This window comes from Trichoderma asperellum, chromosome 4 (assembly GCF_020647865.1).
Source record: "Trichoderma asperellum chromosome 4, complete sequence".
NCBI classification, from domain to species: domain Eukaryota; kingdom Fungi; phylum Ascomycota; class Sordariomycetes; order Hypocreales; family Hypocreaceae; genus Trichoderma; species Trichoderma asperellum.
In genome coordinates, this window is record NC_089418.1 from 1,000,070 (window position 1) to 1,013,979 (window position 13,910).

A 13,910-nucleotide genomic window follows, 5' to 3' on the forward strand; every position below is an offset into this window, starting at 1 on the left:
CAGATCGCCAGGGCTCCGAACAGGGGAAAGATCCGGAAATTCTCACGAGTCCAGACTCTTACAGGTGCCTCTTTTTCCCAGTTTTTTATTTGTGATTACATTCACTGCGCTGTCTGCCTTCCTTTATGGATTGTTAATCTATCTCTTTCCCCGTTGCTCTATGTATTCATCTTCATATCCCATCTTACGCGATGCCCCATCGGATGGCTGCCCAGACGAGGATCCAATCGTGTCACCGGAGCTTTGGCCACCGCTCTAAGAGCTTACAGGGGTGGCTTTCTTTTCTAGGCTTCTCTTTTTGATGCTGCTTTTTGTTAAGTGTTCACCACAAACGAGCCTTGGCGAGAAATGGTGGCGTGTAGCTCTTAAGCCAGTGTGCATTCAGTCACTATTTGGTGGCCGGATTGGACGTCGTGCATACCAAGTCGAGGAACTTTGCGCGGCGCTGTGTGGATTCTGGTTTGGCCGAGTTTTGTTCATCCTTGATAGCATTTTGGGAAATGTTACTTGAATGCCAAATATCTTATCCAGCATATTTTGATACCACCTCTTATACCACCGTGATGCTACCAAGTGGTACTTGGCCCCCAAAAGTATCTTACCTAGCGGAAGTGTTACTCTACTTCGTATTATATGTACGAGTAGTTGTAGGTATATTCGCATCCGGATATGTGGATACGCCAGAGCAAAGTTAATGTGCCCCATTCAAGCACCGAATGGCGTGGCAAGCATCCCAGTTACTCCACTGTCAGAGTACTGTTGCCTCAAATTCCTCAGCTGATGCGGTGGTATCTAAAAAAATCTATCATGATCGTGAATCCTTTTTCCTCTTCTAAAATAACAAAAGGTACCGGCATGAAAATAGCGCTCCCATCATACATGCCAGTGGTAGTTCGGAGAGTTCCACTTACTTGTAAGCACTGACGGCCCGCTTTCGCATCCTGTATCGCGCTTCTCCACCGTTGATCCACTGTCGCCTCGACAGCCTAGCGCAGGTCCCATTGCTCTTTGAAATGGCGATGCAAGTCGCAATTGCTGTCACGTTACTCCGTATATTGTGAATATTCAGGGGTTAAGGGCGCCATGGAACTTGCAGATAGAAATATAAACTCTTGTTGACGGACAAACTACGCGTATGAACAATCAGCCGGGATACTTATGGCATAAAATTGAATGATAAGCGATTTTATTCATCAGCTCTGCATTTCATACATACGCGTCCAATTTCTTTTACGTTCTCTTGAATATCTCGCTTTGAACAGCCTTGTTTCTATAGAGGTAGGGAGTGTAGCTAGTAGGTTGATTTTGCAGGTGGAATCTTTTTCATTGACCACTCAAGAATGAGCCAAAGGGAGCAAACTGCCTTAATTTGAGCTAATGCACGCCGGAAGGTTATCATTAATTTTTTTAAATTTACTAACATCGAGCAATTACATTTCTATTTTAGAAAGCTTTTCTCTCTCTAATTCAACTCCAAAATCACTTCGCCGCTAATTGATGATCCAGCCAAGCCTCCAGCAGGCAGCTTCACACCAAAGCCAATGCTGCCATCACCTCTCTTCTCAAGGACTTCGCTCTTCTCGTCTACCTCTCTCACTTTATAACGCTGGCCCGAGATCTTGATAGAATAGGATGCGACGGCAAGTTTCTGCGTAGGATCCGCAAGTGTTACTACCAGGCGTACACTCTTCTTGTCCTTCTTCTGTGCGCTGAGTAGATACAAAGCTGGCTGGTCGGAAGTAAATGTCAGAGTTCCAGCTTTGTCCGACCATCCGAGCTCCTTCAAGTCTAGCTTGACAGACTTTGCACCACCAGGCCAGAATGAGAGACTGGCTCTACCCTTGCCGTATACACCAGATACCCCCTTCTTGTTGATGGGTTTCCATGTGGGATTTGCAAGCTCTTTAAGTAGCTTCAGAGATGAGATAGATGGAAAGAAGCCATAGGTAAATGAGTCGCCCTTGATAGTGGTATACGCGGAGAAGATGTCGACAGTTTCCATGCCCTGCGTCGAGGTAGAGATCTCTGACCAGTTGCCGCTTCTCTTGCCTTGGGACAAGGTTAGCTGAAAAGGGCGGTCGTAGGCTAGATAGCCGTTATTTCCATAATAGAGAGTGTCGGTAGCTAGATGCTGCTCTCCCAGCTGTGCAATGAAACCACTTTTAACGAGAGCCCTGGAGGAATCTGCAGCGCGATTATCTAGTACAGTAATGACCGGGACATTTCCAGCAGTAGCATTCTTTTTGATGTCAGTGGTGATGACAATGACACCTTCATCAACATAGAACCAAGATTTGCGATATGAGAGATTTTGAGTGAGAGGATCGATGTAGTCTTCAACCGCAGCGCCAAATATACCATCGCTTACAACGCCGACGAAGTCTTTCAAGCCGTAGTACTTCACCTGAGATGCTTGGAGCTTGGGCTGGTTGAGTAAAGTAGTTGTTCCAGGAACAAGATTCCAATCCCACGCCCCCATAATGTCCTTGTACTCGTTGCCCTTTACGTAGGAGTACAGCGTTCCGTGGCCCATGTGATACGCGTACGGATTAGCTCCATTCACGCTTTCCGAATTAGCTGATCTTGTTGAGATCATCTTGTTTGTGAGCATGAAGTTGGATCGGCGGTGGACCATGTAGTCGCTAGCCCAGAAGCCTCTGTTGCCTGTAAGCTTTTCTGTTCCATTGGACAGCAGCCTGCGAATGGTGTCGTTGACAGCATATGACCCCTTGAAGTCCGCTGTGGCAGCTGCGAGTTTCGAAACATTGAAGTTAATATCAGCGCTGGCCTGTAAGTCAACTGTAGGGAAAGAAACAAAGCGGCCAATGGCATTCTATAAGGTTCTCGTAATTAGCTCTTGTTTCTTTCATTTATAGACCTTTGAGAAAGAAGTACTCACAAAATCCCAGTGCTCGGTTCTAGTCTGAGAATCTGTGTAAATAAGCCACTCGTCGCCCTTCACGTAAGTTGACATAGCCGCTCGCGTATCGTTGTTGGCAGCAAATGACGTGCCAATGGCTTCCCCTTCGAGCTGGATGAAGGCATTTAACTGTAAAGGATATCAGTATCAGTATATGAGACTTGAGATGCGGAAATTATTCATCTTACCAAATCTTTGCCATAGTTGCCGTTGTACAAGATCCCATTATGCTGCAGGAATGTGCCGTCGCGATGAATGCCGTCTTGTCCAGGAGTGTCGACAAACTAATTATTGGTTAATCGGAATCCGGTATTTTAATGCTATGAAACTACTTACAGTCATCACAGACATGGCTCTAGTCATGGAATCGGCCAAAATAGTACTATTATCAGTAAAAAGGGCCAAAGTGACTGAGTTTTGCATGACCAAGACCATCTATAATACAAAAGTCTCAGATTAGAGCTTTAAGAAGAGGGACCAAAAAGAAACTTACGTTGGCTCCAGTCATGCGGCCACCAGTGCCATAAGTACCATCTCGAAGGGCGTATGCTCGATATGGAATGCGCTCGCACCCAGCCCGTTGAGTCTCGGTGAGGTTTGCATCTTTGACGAGCAAACATGCCGTTGAACACAGTTGGGGTATCAATATGGCCTGATCGTACCAGTTCTAGATTTTGCATTAATGAGGTGTTAAGAGCATCCTTCGACTTAGGAACAGGGACATACTGTATTCCATAGACCAGGCGTACCACAGGGACAACCTTTTGTTCTAGAAGGGCGTCAGTACTACAGCGAAAGACCAACGCATCTGACCCTCTCATAAGACTTACGCGTCACCACCGTCTCCCATGCAGTCGGCAGGAGTATAATCATTGCTAAACCAATAGTCCAGGCCTTTTTGCACCGCCGCTAGAAGCTTGGAGTCCTTGGCCCGGCTACTAGAAACTGCAGGGTTCGCACCGCTCCACGCAGCGCCTAAGGTGATCAATCTATTCCAATGCTCTTGGATTGGCCAATTGGCGCGCTCTTTAAACAAACCGTTAGCATAACTGTGTGGTTTGTGGTATTTCATTCTTTTTCAGATCAAGGTTTGTGGTCAATGCAATCATCGCGACGTGGTTGGAACTTACGCGCAGCACATCCCGACAGATAATTCACATCTGACCAAGTTCCGTCATCCTTTTGTGAAGACAGCCATGAGTCGATTTTACTAAACCACGTAGGATCAGGGAACTGGGCAAGATCCGCCGTCCTCCGCTTAGCGAATATCGCAAGTGAATCGTCTGGTGAAGCGGTGGCTTGCGCAACATTAGCTGTTGCAGCCACGAGGCTCGCCACAGAGTTGAGCTTCATGGTGTTGAAGCCAGTGACAGACCGCTTCAGAGGCAAAGGAGTCTACAAGCGATGAAGGATTCGGGTGATGACACGTAAGGATAATTGACGCCGACCAAGTCCCAGCTACGGCCCCCTTTTTCGTGAGAAAGTAGTATACCATGTTATTTATATCTTTAGCAACTCATATTAAGATCGCCTTCCTAACGCGACAAGACGCTGACAGGGAGACGTTTGCTTATTGGCGGACAAATGCTATGGTTATTGGGCGTATGATTGGCGGATATTTCGTCAAAGAGCTAAAATGCAAACTAAAATATGGGGAAGCTTGAAGACTATCAGTATGCTTAAAGGCTGAATAGCAACGTTTCCCCCACACTTTGAACAATTATCCAGCCAAAGAGCTAAATGAATATAATATTAACTGTGACTTAACATGATTTAGCAAGTAGCAAAAAAGCTGTATAACGAAAATGAATATAGCGTTGTACATCTGAGGGGAACGCGGGCACTAAGTTCCTAGTTGTAGGGCCGCGGGTAAGATTCTACACCAATGAGCTATCGCTACGCCTTGGCATTGGGTATATCCAGAAACTACTATGTGTAACTTTTACAATTGCTTTATTGACTTATACCAAGATGCATCTAGAATAAGCCGTAATTGAGTTCATTGCAGTCAACTCTTACTCCGGCAACGCTGCCTCATGTTGCCCCGTTGCCGTTGGCAAATGCAACAAACAGCCCAGACGGCCATCTAGCTCCGCACTGGCCTGCAACTGATTTACACGCTCGAAACTGGACAAGACCCGAGATCTCGCTTCTGCGGTACGGCTTCAATGGAGATGTCAAAGTCAAATATGTCCATAGGAATCCCCAGAGTTGTGCAGACATTCGGTACGTCTACAATACCGGCAATTGAGCCCTTGATCGGGGCGCACGACAAGAGAAGATAAATCTGTTCTCCAGAGTATCCTGTTCCAAGTTAGCTATTTGTTCAATTCACACCATGCTATGACATACCAAACTGCTTGAGATACTCGATTGCGCGGAGGCACGCTTGCCTATAGGCCACAGTTGCATCCAAAAAGTGTTGCTTGCCATTCTCATCGACAGAGAAGCCCTCAAATGTCAAATACCGTCCCGGGCCAAAATTGGGAGCCACATCGCCTGGCCGGAAAACTGGGCTCTTGATAGCTCGCGACTTCACACCGTCCTTGATGAGATCAAACTTGATGGTGATAGTGCCTGCTATTTCAATGGCGCCACAGAAGCTGATTTCGCCGTCGCCTTGGCTGAAATGGAGATCGCCGACTGAAAACTTTGCACCGGCGACGTGTACAGGCAGGTAAGTTGTTGACCCTCTTGAAATATTATTGATATCAACTTTTCAATTTCCTTGTTAGAACGATTCAATATGTTGCCGTTAGTTTTAAAGCAACGTACCGTTTCCCCCGTGCTCTGGTCGTCCAGGGATAGTTCTCGCTCCCTCGCGGGCAATCTTCACCTTCAAATCTCCAGTTGCTTGACCTGTATGCGCATTCACTGCCAATGGAGGCTGTGCGACGACCTTGTTCGGATGACTGTGGACGCAAGCCGAGATAAGATCGGCCTCTCGGCGATTCCACTCGGCCAAAACTTCCTGTGACGGGGCACATCCTAGGATTCCAGGGTGAATCAAGCCAGCAAATCGCACTCCAGGAATGTGTCGGCTAGTGCAATATATGCCATCAAAGTCCCAAATAGCCTTGGCAGCCTTTGGGTAGTGCTCGTCTAGAAAGCCCCCGCCATTTTTGCGGTCAAATATTCCAGTAAATCCCCATGGTGAGTCTTCAAAGGGCTGAACGTCCGTAATGTTTACAACCAAGAGGTCTCCTGGTTCAGCGCCTTTAATTTCAAAGGGGCCGGTTAGATAGTGGATTTTGGTTAAATCTACAGTGCGTACGTCTTCAGCACTATCGTTATTGCCAATCTGGCCACCGGTCCAGTCAACGCATTCGATCTTTACGGTTTCTCCAGGTTCGATGGTTCCGATTGTCGGAACTATACAGAGCCCAGGCCATATTAGTCTTTGAACGTACATTGGCTTAAACCCTCAAGCTCCAGAGAGGTCTCATCAAACTCACTATCGGGATGCCAACGGTTATGCAAACCAGGCTGGTCCGCGGCTGGGATGTCGAGTGAGACAGACTGTGCAGTTCGAATCTTGCCCGGCATGATGTCTTTAAGAATTGTTATGCTTCCTTAGGATATGCTGTGTGGTACCTCTCAATATTGGATGCCAACCTGCGGCAGATGCATGTGTAGATATACGTCAGATCTGCATTGCAACACTCTGGTTCAAGGTGATAATTGGCCGCTTATAACCGGACAGCTGGATGTGTGCATGCATGATCGTGATCATCACACACACAAGCCAGACCCTCCAAACCCAGAGAGTTGCTGTCTTTATCGTAGTAGGATTCTGGAGCCTGCCCCCCCTCGCCATGATAACCGGTCACCCCGCCTCGCTGATGTTATCACCCCCTCTTACTCTTCATATCAGATAACGAAGCAGCATTTTCCTCGGATGCCCATCGGGATGTTCGTTAGTCCGAGGAGATCTTGATGTCATTCATGGGCCCTAATCGGATGGCTAGAGGCGAGATGGAGGGTATCATAACAGCCTGTTTCCCGCTAAGGGTCCTTAGCCACCGCAAAGAAGAATTGATGGTAGCTGTCAGTGCCAATCACCAGGCCGTCTCCGCACGATGGATCGCGGGGAAGGATGAATGTTGGCGATAAGTGGCTGTTGAGTTTTCTCGATGAGATGGTTGCGGCTATATCGGCACTGTGAGGAGGGGTTTCCGGTAGCAATGCTCAGTTGGTGCAGATGAGATAGATACAGTATTTTTCACAGTGCGTTGTCTCCAACTGCCACATTAGGAAGCCAGGCTATCTCGGTTGCAACGAACGCCGCACACGGCCGCATCCTGCCGCATACGAGGAGATCTTGATAGCAGATAAGAAGAATCGTGTTGGTAAGTAATACCTAGTAACCCTAGTAATAGAATATCAATCATGCCACCATCCCCCCAAAGAACAGCAGCAAGCTCTGCAGCTCTGCAGCTCTGCAGCTTTCCAACCAGCTTCAGAAATCAACCTGCGTCAACGAGAAGCCATCTGAAACAGTCAGCTTGACGACCTACAGTATAACGGCGCTAGACTCCGTATTTGCAGGGCCACCATGGCGTCGGAGATTGGTTTGAGTGCCCCTGGCCTGAGACGCCCTTTATCAATCCGGTGTCTGCCACAGGTGGCATTAATGCCATCTTCCCGTGCCAGAACCATAATTACAATTGCGCGGTATAAATGTTGGTGCTGGAATAAGCCGGCGGTTCTCAGCATTGGAAGAACTGTTCACGGCCCAGCGCATCATGAGGCCAAGGCTACTCACTCCACCAGGCAATGGGCCATGATCTAGCTTCCGAACTATTTGAAATGCTAATACCCAGTAGTAATTGGACGAACGGTGCCGCTATCGTGTTCAGCTTCTCGCCATCTACAGGCGATTTCTGAATGGCGGCGCTTATAGCTGTGAGATGGACGCCTCCGACTGGCCGTCCAGCCCCGATCCCCACCAAGCCGAGGGGCGCCACTGTCTCCAAAACAACCAGTGTAACATCTGCAGCGTTAGCGAGACAGGGCAACCGACTGGTTTCGACAAGTGAAGGGAGACATACAAGTAGCTACACGCTACCTACATGCCACCTACAGCATGCTATGACTCCATACTCTGCACAGAGCAAGATGGGAAACATGGTCTTGAAGATCTCCCGCTTCTCTCATCACCACTAGCAGCACTTGTATTTTTTTTCCAAAGACCCCCCCTAGAATGCCCCCTTGACGGCCCCCCCTACCGCTCCTCGGAAACTCATTTGCGACGACCAGGGCCCCCGCTTCTACCAGAATGTGAAGCACTTGTCCTGAGTTGACGTCGCCTCTTGGCGTTGTGGCTCTCTGCTAGCTAAACAGATTCGTCGCAACAATGCCATAATGGGCTGATGTCCCATGGGACATGGGGTTCAGATGCAAATTTGCTTGTGCTGGATCTATGAGGAGGATCTGTCAAGCGCTTGGCTAGGCCTGCTAGTTTCACAGCGCAATTGTGCTTTCGGGTGGCTTGCTTCTTTTTTCCCTTCCCTTCCCTCTCTTTTATACCCTTGGCACTTTGCTTCTTTTGCTCCTGTTATCGCGTGTAGGCGACGGCGTAATACACAATCGTTAAAAAGCTTTAATTCTATATTCACCGCTGGACGGGATCTTTTAATTAATAATTTTGTTAAACCTTGAGTCATTCTTTCATTTCGTCTTTTGGATTTTCGCTCGACATAGGTCGCTCTGGGAGCTGCCAAATCACCTTCGCCAAGACCGCAAATCTCTGTTCGCACGACTATCTAGACAAATACTCTCCTAGCCAGCAGCTGTTCGGGAACACAATTGCGAAAATGCTCACCAAGGCCAGCTTCGCCGCGGCTCTCTTCGCCACCACCGCAATTGCCCAGAATGTGCTGCGTACCGAAGATGTTCTCTCAACGCCATACGCCTCCCTGCTCGGCTTCTCTGACGATACGATGGAAGTAGCTCGCGGACTGAGCTCTAAGGCCACGACAAACTCGAGTATCCCGTCCGACGTGCACCTCTTGCCCGATGGATCGCTGGATTTCACTGCTTGGAACAACATCACCAGTGCTGCGTGCCAAGCGCGTCTCAGCCAACTCACTCGAACATCGAACCCTTCCGGCGATTGCATTTGTTACAATTTGCCGATGCTCAACGTCGATACCGGCATGTTTGAGGCTGATTTGCGCCTGTATCGTGTATCTGCCCCAAGAGACTCTTTTGTAGGTGTCCCGCCTAGTGGAATTCAGGTTGGCGTTTCGTACAAGGGCGCCAGTGTGAGTCCCATGAAGCCAGTGACTTCGGGATCAAGCTCTCCAGCCGTCAATATCACGAAGAGGTCCGATGGCTCTTCTGCCCCGACTCTGCTGCAGTCATACATGCTTGTTGGACAAATCGACAAGGACCAGATGAAGAATAACCTTTCAATGTAAGCTTCATAAATACTCTACCTCTTTATATACCTGTATCATGTCATTTTGCATAGAGGCTAACATATGAAATCCCAGTGCTGCTCTCCAAGCTCTCGTCATGCCCACTCTCACTCTCTCCGCAGTCACTCCCGGAGGCTCTCAGATTAGTTCCAACGTCTCTCTTAACGAAGCATCTTTCCTTGTTGGCGTCTTCTCCAACGACGTCGTCCTGTCCGATTTCGCCGCAGCTCAGCAGGCAGTAGCAGTCCAACAAGCTGCTCTGAAGAACGGCACCGTGGCCTTCATCTTGCCTGGAGTGAATTTATTGATCTTCCCCATTGGACTGATAATTACGTGTCTCTGGCTGTTCATTGGATTGCTTGCGTATGGTTTCGGCACCTATCAACGAATTCAGTATGCGACGGCGTTTAAGCGAAGGGCTATGCATGCTTCAAAGGGTGACAGTGCTTACCGCACTCTTTAAGCGATACACGTCATAGCAAATATGGAGAAGAGGAGGGAAGAAGAAAGATGAGAAGAGTAGGATAAATTGAGTTTGATCAAAAAGATGAGTTATGGGTGGGATGCGTTCTAATGATTCCCCAGAGTATTTTACAGCCTTTTATTTTATTTGTTCTACGCCCACGCTATGCAGCGCATCAGCCCCATAGAAACACCAAAGAAACACCAAATTATATCTGAAAACAGATGGAAAATTCAAGCAAATGCATTAGCATCACTTTCTTTGGACTACTTTGAAATGAATGTGATATCTAAAGTTGAATCTATCTAATACTGAAAATATGAAGCAAGTTCCAAGTCTCAATCTTGGTAGGGTATATCCATCGTGCAGAAATGGGTCATTCATCGCCCAACTAATATAAGAAAAAATAAGTATGACTGAAACAAGAGAAGTAATATGAAGAGAGGGGAAGCCAAATAGAGAGAAAGGAAGAAAGAGAGCGTTCGTAAAGCCATTAAGACATGCATGGTATCTACTCCAAAAGATGAATTCTATACCATTCGATAAAATCATGTATAAAAAGAGAAAGGAAAAGAAGAAGTGAAGGAGGGGGAAAAAAAAGTTGAAAGACAGTATGGTCAATGACCTCCCATCAGATAAACGCCATTAACACCAACTCCATCCCAGTCAATCCTATGTACTTCCCAAGAGCCTAGATCTCATCGAAATATCATCTTGTGTATCAGTCTTCTCATAAGAGACATGTCACTTAGAAAGTGTCTCACTGCGGTCTCCAGCTCTCATCCTGCCCTTGGCCCATAACAGGCCTTCCGTGAATGCCACGTACGCGCCCGTAACGACCCAGAAGCTAAGAATAACACCCAGGCCGCCCATAAGTCGAGCGTCGACGACACTGCGCGTGACAGTTTCCCGAATAGCGTTATTCATCATAAGCCAACCGTAAACTGGGACCAGCTGCTGGGCTGCTGTTGCTGTTGTCGACACCGCTGCATTTTCAGACTGCTGGGGAATTTTTCCTTGCTCTTGCTCGCGCTGAGCAATGGTATCAGCCATGCGCCATGCAACCTTGTTGTTGATCTTTTCCCAGGTAGCTTCACAGGCAGCAGCGCGAGCTTGCTTGGCCATAGTATACCGCAGTTGATGATCTTCAGCAAGCTTGATAGCCTTGGCAACAAATCCATCAAGATCATCGGGCGACACCAAATAGCCCGTATTCCCATGGGACACAATATCTGAAGGGCCACCCTCATCACGAGCCACCACAGGAACACCGCTAGCCATAGACTCTAAGACGACAAGGCCGAAAGTTTCTGTGACAGAGCAGTGCAGAAAAACATCTCCACTGGCATAGGCAGTAGCGAGATCTTCTCCAACCTTGAAGCCAGCAAAGACGACGCTCCCCTTGGTTCTCAGAGGGTCGAACAGCTCTTGAACTTCCTTCTCAACATCAGGATTTCGATTTCCTCCCACAATGAGCATTTTGAACGGAAGTCCTCTGGCGTCTAATTCCTTGGCCACTTTAGCAAGGAAATCGAAGCCCTTTTCCCCAGCAATTCTGGAAACAGTAACAAAAATTATCTCTCCATTTGGTGCAATCTCTTTGCGAAGAGCTTCACTCCTACGGCTTGGATTGAACATTGTCGTATTGACCCCTCTTGTCAACACCTCCAGTTTGTCGCTTTGTATTTTTTGGCTCTCCAAATACCGCCTGACGAATCTAGAAGGGTAGAAGATGGTCTTAATAGATGAATGCCTGAAGAGATAGCTCTGTACGGCGTCAAACGCAAAGACGGCCGCGTGGCTGAGTGGCGCTGGGAAAAGAATAGAACAGTAACCGGCCAAGTCTGTTTGGAAATTGCAAATGATGGGAATTTGCTTCTCTTTTGGCTGCTGCCTCAGTTGTAGCATGACTTGGAAGCCCAGACTTGCGGGAGATGCAAGATAGATGAGATCAGGAGGCGCATCATCGCCAAAGGTACGAGAATAGAGGGTTGAGTTGCGGACGGGATATACGATGGACAGTTCCGGGTTGAAAGGCAAGGGATATCCGGTTACCCTTACTTCTGGCTGTTTGTCTGCAGGAGAGAGCGTGGGAGAGGGAGGTGGTGAAAAGGTGTTGTGGTTGGTGTGATTATGAGGAGCGACAACCGCAACTTGGGCACCATGATCGCGCAAGTGGTTCACCAGCATCAGAGTTGTCCGACTCACTCCATTAACAGGGCCAAAAGATTCGGTGCATAGCAGAATGCGCTTCCCTTTGAGTGAGGCTGGGAACTCGGACAGATCATGCTCTGGATACTGAGCCGGTCCATTAAGCGATGCTGATGCCATGACAGCCGTGAGTAAGAGGCGTAACAGCTCTGCGTTGAGGTCTGTCTAAGAGATGAGAAGAGAAGTTGCTCTGAGGAACAGTAGGTCGTGGTTCATCACCATACAGCGAGCGTGCTTCTTTTTTACCGTTTTGATGCTGGATCTAGATGCCCAACTATATTCCGTATGAAGAAATTCCACGTGGGTCCATCCGATATGTTGCGCATGACGGGAGCGGCTTTGAGACATGGGAAGCTACGTACAATAGGATAACGAGAGAGTGGGCACGAGGGGCATACTCTGCACGCAGTTCGTCGGTTGGAAGCGCAAAAAGAGAGACTAAATAACGTGGGGAGAGAGAGGCATATTGCTGTGTAATACTAGGTAAGATACCTACCAGATTTGCAAATGAGCCATACTGTATGGCTGAGCATCATGTGGCGAGGGAAGTGCCGGATGGACCGATATCGAGCTTCATATACGGGATTCAGTAGCTAGCAGTATATATTTCTATGGCCTTACACCATTCCTACGATGTTATCTATGAAGTTGCCGTGCTGTTAGTTGACTAAAGGTGACGGACAGCCTCACACGGCCAGTCGATATCAGCTGCATCTTTCATCTTACATCTTCTGCTTGAGAAGGTGCAGTTCTTATCAACGTTTTCGTACTGTGACTAGAGCATGTTGCCGCAGAAGGTACTTTGACCAGGAAAGCCTGACCTTCCATTTACTCTGCCCTTGCCTAATTCTGTCTCACGGCAGAAGGCGAGTCAAGTTCAAAAGACTCAAGTCAACCAAGGTACAGGCACTCGAAGCGTTGTTGCGAGTAAAGACGGGCGAATCAGGAGCCGCCGCGCAGCCACATTGCTAGCGCTGGCCAATAGAAGCTCAATTAGCGACTGGTGCGCTGCCACGGCGAAAGCTGCGAATCGGCGCCTGGAGAGCGACCCTCGTGCTGTGTATGGTTGGACACGGGAGGTTTAAGCAGGTGAAGCGTCAAAAGGCTCAAGGACCTGGAGCTTTGATGAGCCCTTTTTGAGAAAAGAAAGCGCGTATACGCCGCAGTCATGTGTGATAGTAGTTGGCTCAAGTGACTGGCATTCCGAGACAGCGAATATGAAGCTAGAGGCTAATAGCCACGAGCAATTTGGGCGCGGATAATGGGGCGCAGCATGTACGGTTCGCGTGCCGCGCCTGGGGCGCATAAAAAATGAGACCCGATCCATTTACTTATTTGAAGACGAGTTTTGATTTTGACAGACAGAATTTTGAATTTGGTGGCAAAGGTTCCCGGCGTGAAGCACGAAGAAGACTGATCGGGCTTGGTAATGACATGTAAGTGGCCGCGACAGGGGTAATCGGTCTTGATTCTGCCAGCCTAGGATGCAAAGAAAATTGGGTTCCCAAGCAGTGCCGCTCACTCTCTTCCTTTTTCTTCTTCTTCTTTTTCTTTTTCTTTGTTATTAGATACTGTAACCATGTATTTAGATAATGTATACATATAGATAGAAGCTATTACACGTTTCCTCAGCGTAGGTTTGCAGCACCCAAGCACTTATAACAACATCAACCAGGCGGCTCTTCTATCCGTCCAAGAGGCTAGCGCTGCTCTTGCACTTAACATGAGACAGGCAGCATGTTCATACAAGTGTTCTGTGCAGCGAACGCAGGCCCAAAACACTGCGCCTAGGTCCTAGCGGGCTAATGGCCGTAATACCCGATATCAGGCGAGACACGGCCCTCGTGCTCTCAGCCGCACCGCGTCATCAGTGCTTGGTCAATTTCGTATCGCA

General features: G+C 48.1%; 4 protein-coding genes across 4 annotated transcripts; 1 reads left to right on the forward strand and 3 right to left on the reverse strand.

Moving 5' to 3' along the window:
• Nucleotides 1–1,425: 1,425 nt before the first annotated feature.
• Nucleotides 1,426–4,399, reverse strand: TrAFT101_006726 (uncharacterized protein). The gene is made up of 8 exons (XM_024902671.2): nucleotides 4,051–4,399; nucleotides 3,751–3,946; nucleotides 3,647–3,689; nucleotides 3,414–3,587; nucleotides 3,257–3,355; nucleotides 3,109–3,204; nucleotides 2,900–3,049; nucleotides 1,426–2,833 (listed from the first exon to the last, which is right to left on the reverse strand). Exons 1-8 carry the CDS (start codon nucleotides 4,271–4,273, stop codon nucleotides 1,463–1,465), a joined length of 2,352 nt encoding a protein of 783 aa, XP_024758380.2. The 5' UTR covers nucleotides 4,274–4,399; the 3' UTR covers nucleotides 1,426–1,462.
• A 207-nt stretch (nucleotides 4,400–4,606) lies between these two features.
• Nucleotides 4,607–7,092, reverse strand: TrAFT101_012032 (uncharacterized protein). The gene is made up of 4 exons (XM_024904181.2): nucleotides 6,376–7,092; nucleotides 5,696–6,292; nucleotides 5,273–5,635; nucleotides 4,607–5,224 (listed from the first exon to the last, which is right to left on the reverse strand). Exons 1-4 carry the CDS (start codon nucleotides 6,464–6,466, stop codon nucleotides 5,034–5,036), a joined length of 1,242 nt encoding a protein of 413 aa, XP_024758381.1. The 5' UTR covers nucleotides 6,467–7,092; the 3' UTR covers nucleotides 4,607–5,033.
• Nucleotides 7,093–8,736: 1,644 nt separating this feature from the next.
• Nucleotides 8,737–9,805, forward strand: TrAFT101_006727 (uncharacterized protein; the record flags this gene model as incomplete). The annotated part of the gene is made up of 2 exons (XM_024900617.2): nucleotides 8,737–9,338; nucleotides 9,418–9,805. 2 exons carry the CDS (start codon nucleotides 8,737–8,739, stop codon nucleotides 9,803–9,805), a joined length of 990 nt encoding a protein of 329 aa, XP_024758382.2.
• Nucleotides 9,806–9,838: 33 nt separating this feature from the next.
• TrAFT101_006728 (uncharacterized protein) lies at nucleotides 9,839–12,568 on the reverse strand. Its single transcript, XM_024900720.2, has one exon. The coding sequence runs from the start codon at nucleotides 12,134–12,136 to the stop codon at nucleotides 10,550–10,552; it is 1,587 nt and encodes a 528-aa protein (XP_024758383.1). The 5' UTR covers nucleotides 12,137–12,568; the 3' UTR covers nucleotides 9,839–10,549.
• Between the last annotated feature and the right edge of the window lie 1,342 nt (nucleotides 12,569–13,910).

What these genes read in the sequence shown, in the direction of transcription:
- TrAFT101_006726 (XM_024902671.2), bottom strand. Translation starts at nt 4,273, where the DNA reads ATGAAGCTCAACTCTGTGGCGAGCCTCGTGGCTGCAACAGCTAATGTT. An exon ending in GCCGCATGACTGGAGCCAAC is followed by an intron (nt 3,356 to 3,413) that starts GTAAGTTTCTTT and finishes TTTGTATTATAG; the next exon opens with ATGGTCTTGGTCATGCAAAA. An exon ending in GCAACTATGGCAAAGATTTG is followed by an intron (nt 3,050 to 3,108) that starts GTAAGATGAATA and finishes TATCCTTTACAG; the next exon opens with TTAAATGCCTTCATCCAGCT.
- TrAFT101_006728 (XM_024900720.2), bottom strand. Translation starts at nt 12,136, where the DNA reads ATGGCATCAGCATCGCTTAATGGACCGGCTCAGTATCCAGAGCATGAT.
- TrAFT101_012032 (XM_024904181.2), bottom strand. Translation starts at nt 6,466, where the DNA reads ATGCCGGGCAAGATTCGAACTGCACAGTCTGTCTCACTCGACATCCCA. An exon ending in TAACCGTTGGCATCCCGATA is followed by an intron (nt 6,293 to 6,375) that starts GTGAGTTTGATG and finishes GGCTCTGTATAG; the next exon opens with TTCCGACAATCGGAACCATC. An exon ending in CGAGTATCTCAAGCAGTTTG is followed by an intron (nt 5,225 to 5,272) that starts GTATGTCATAGC and finishes AACTTGGAACAG; the next exon opens with GATACTCTGGAGAACAGATT.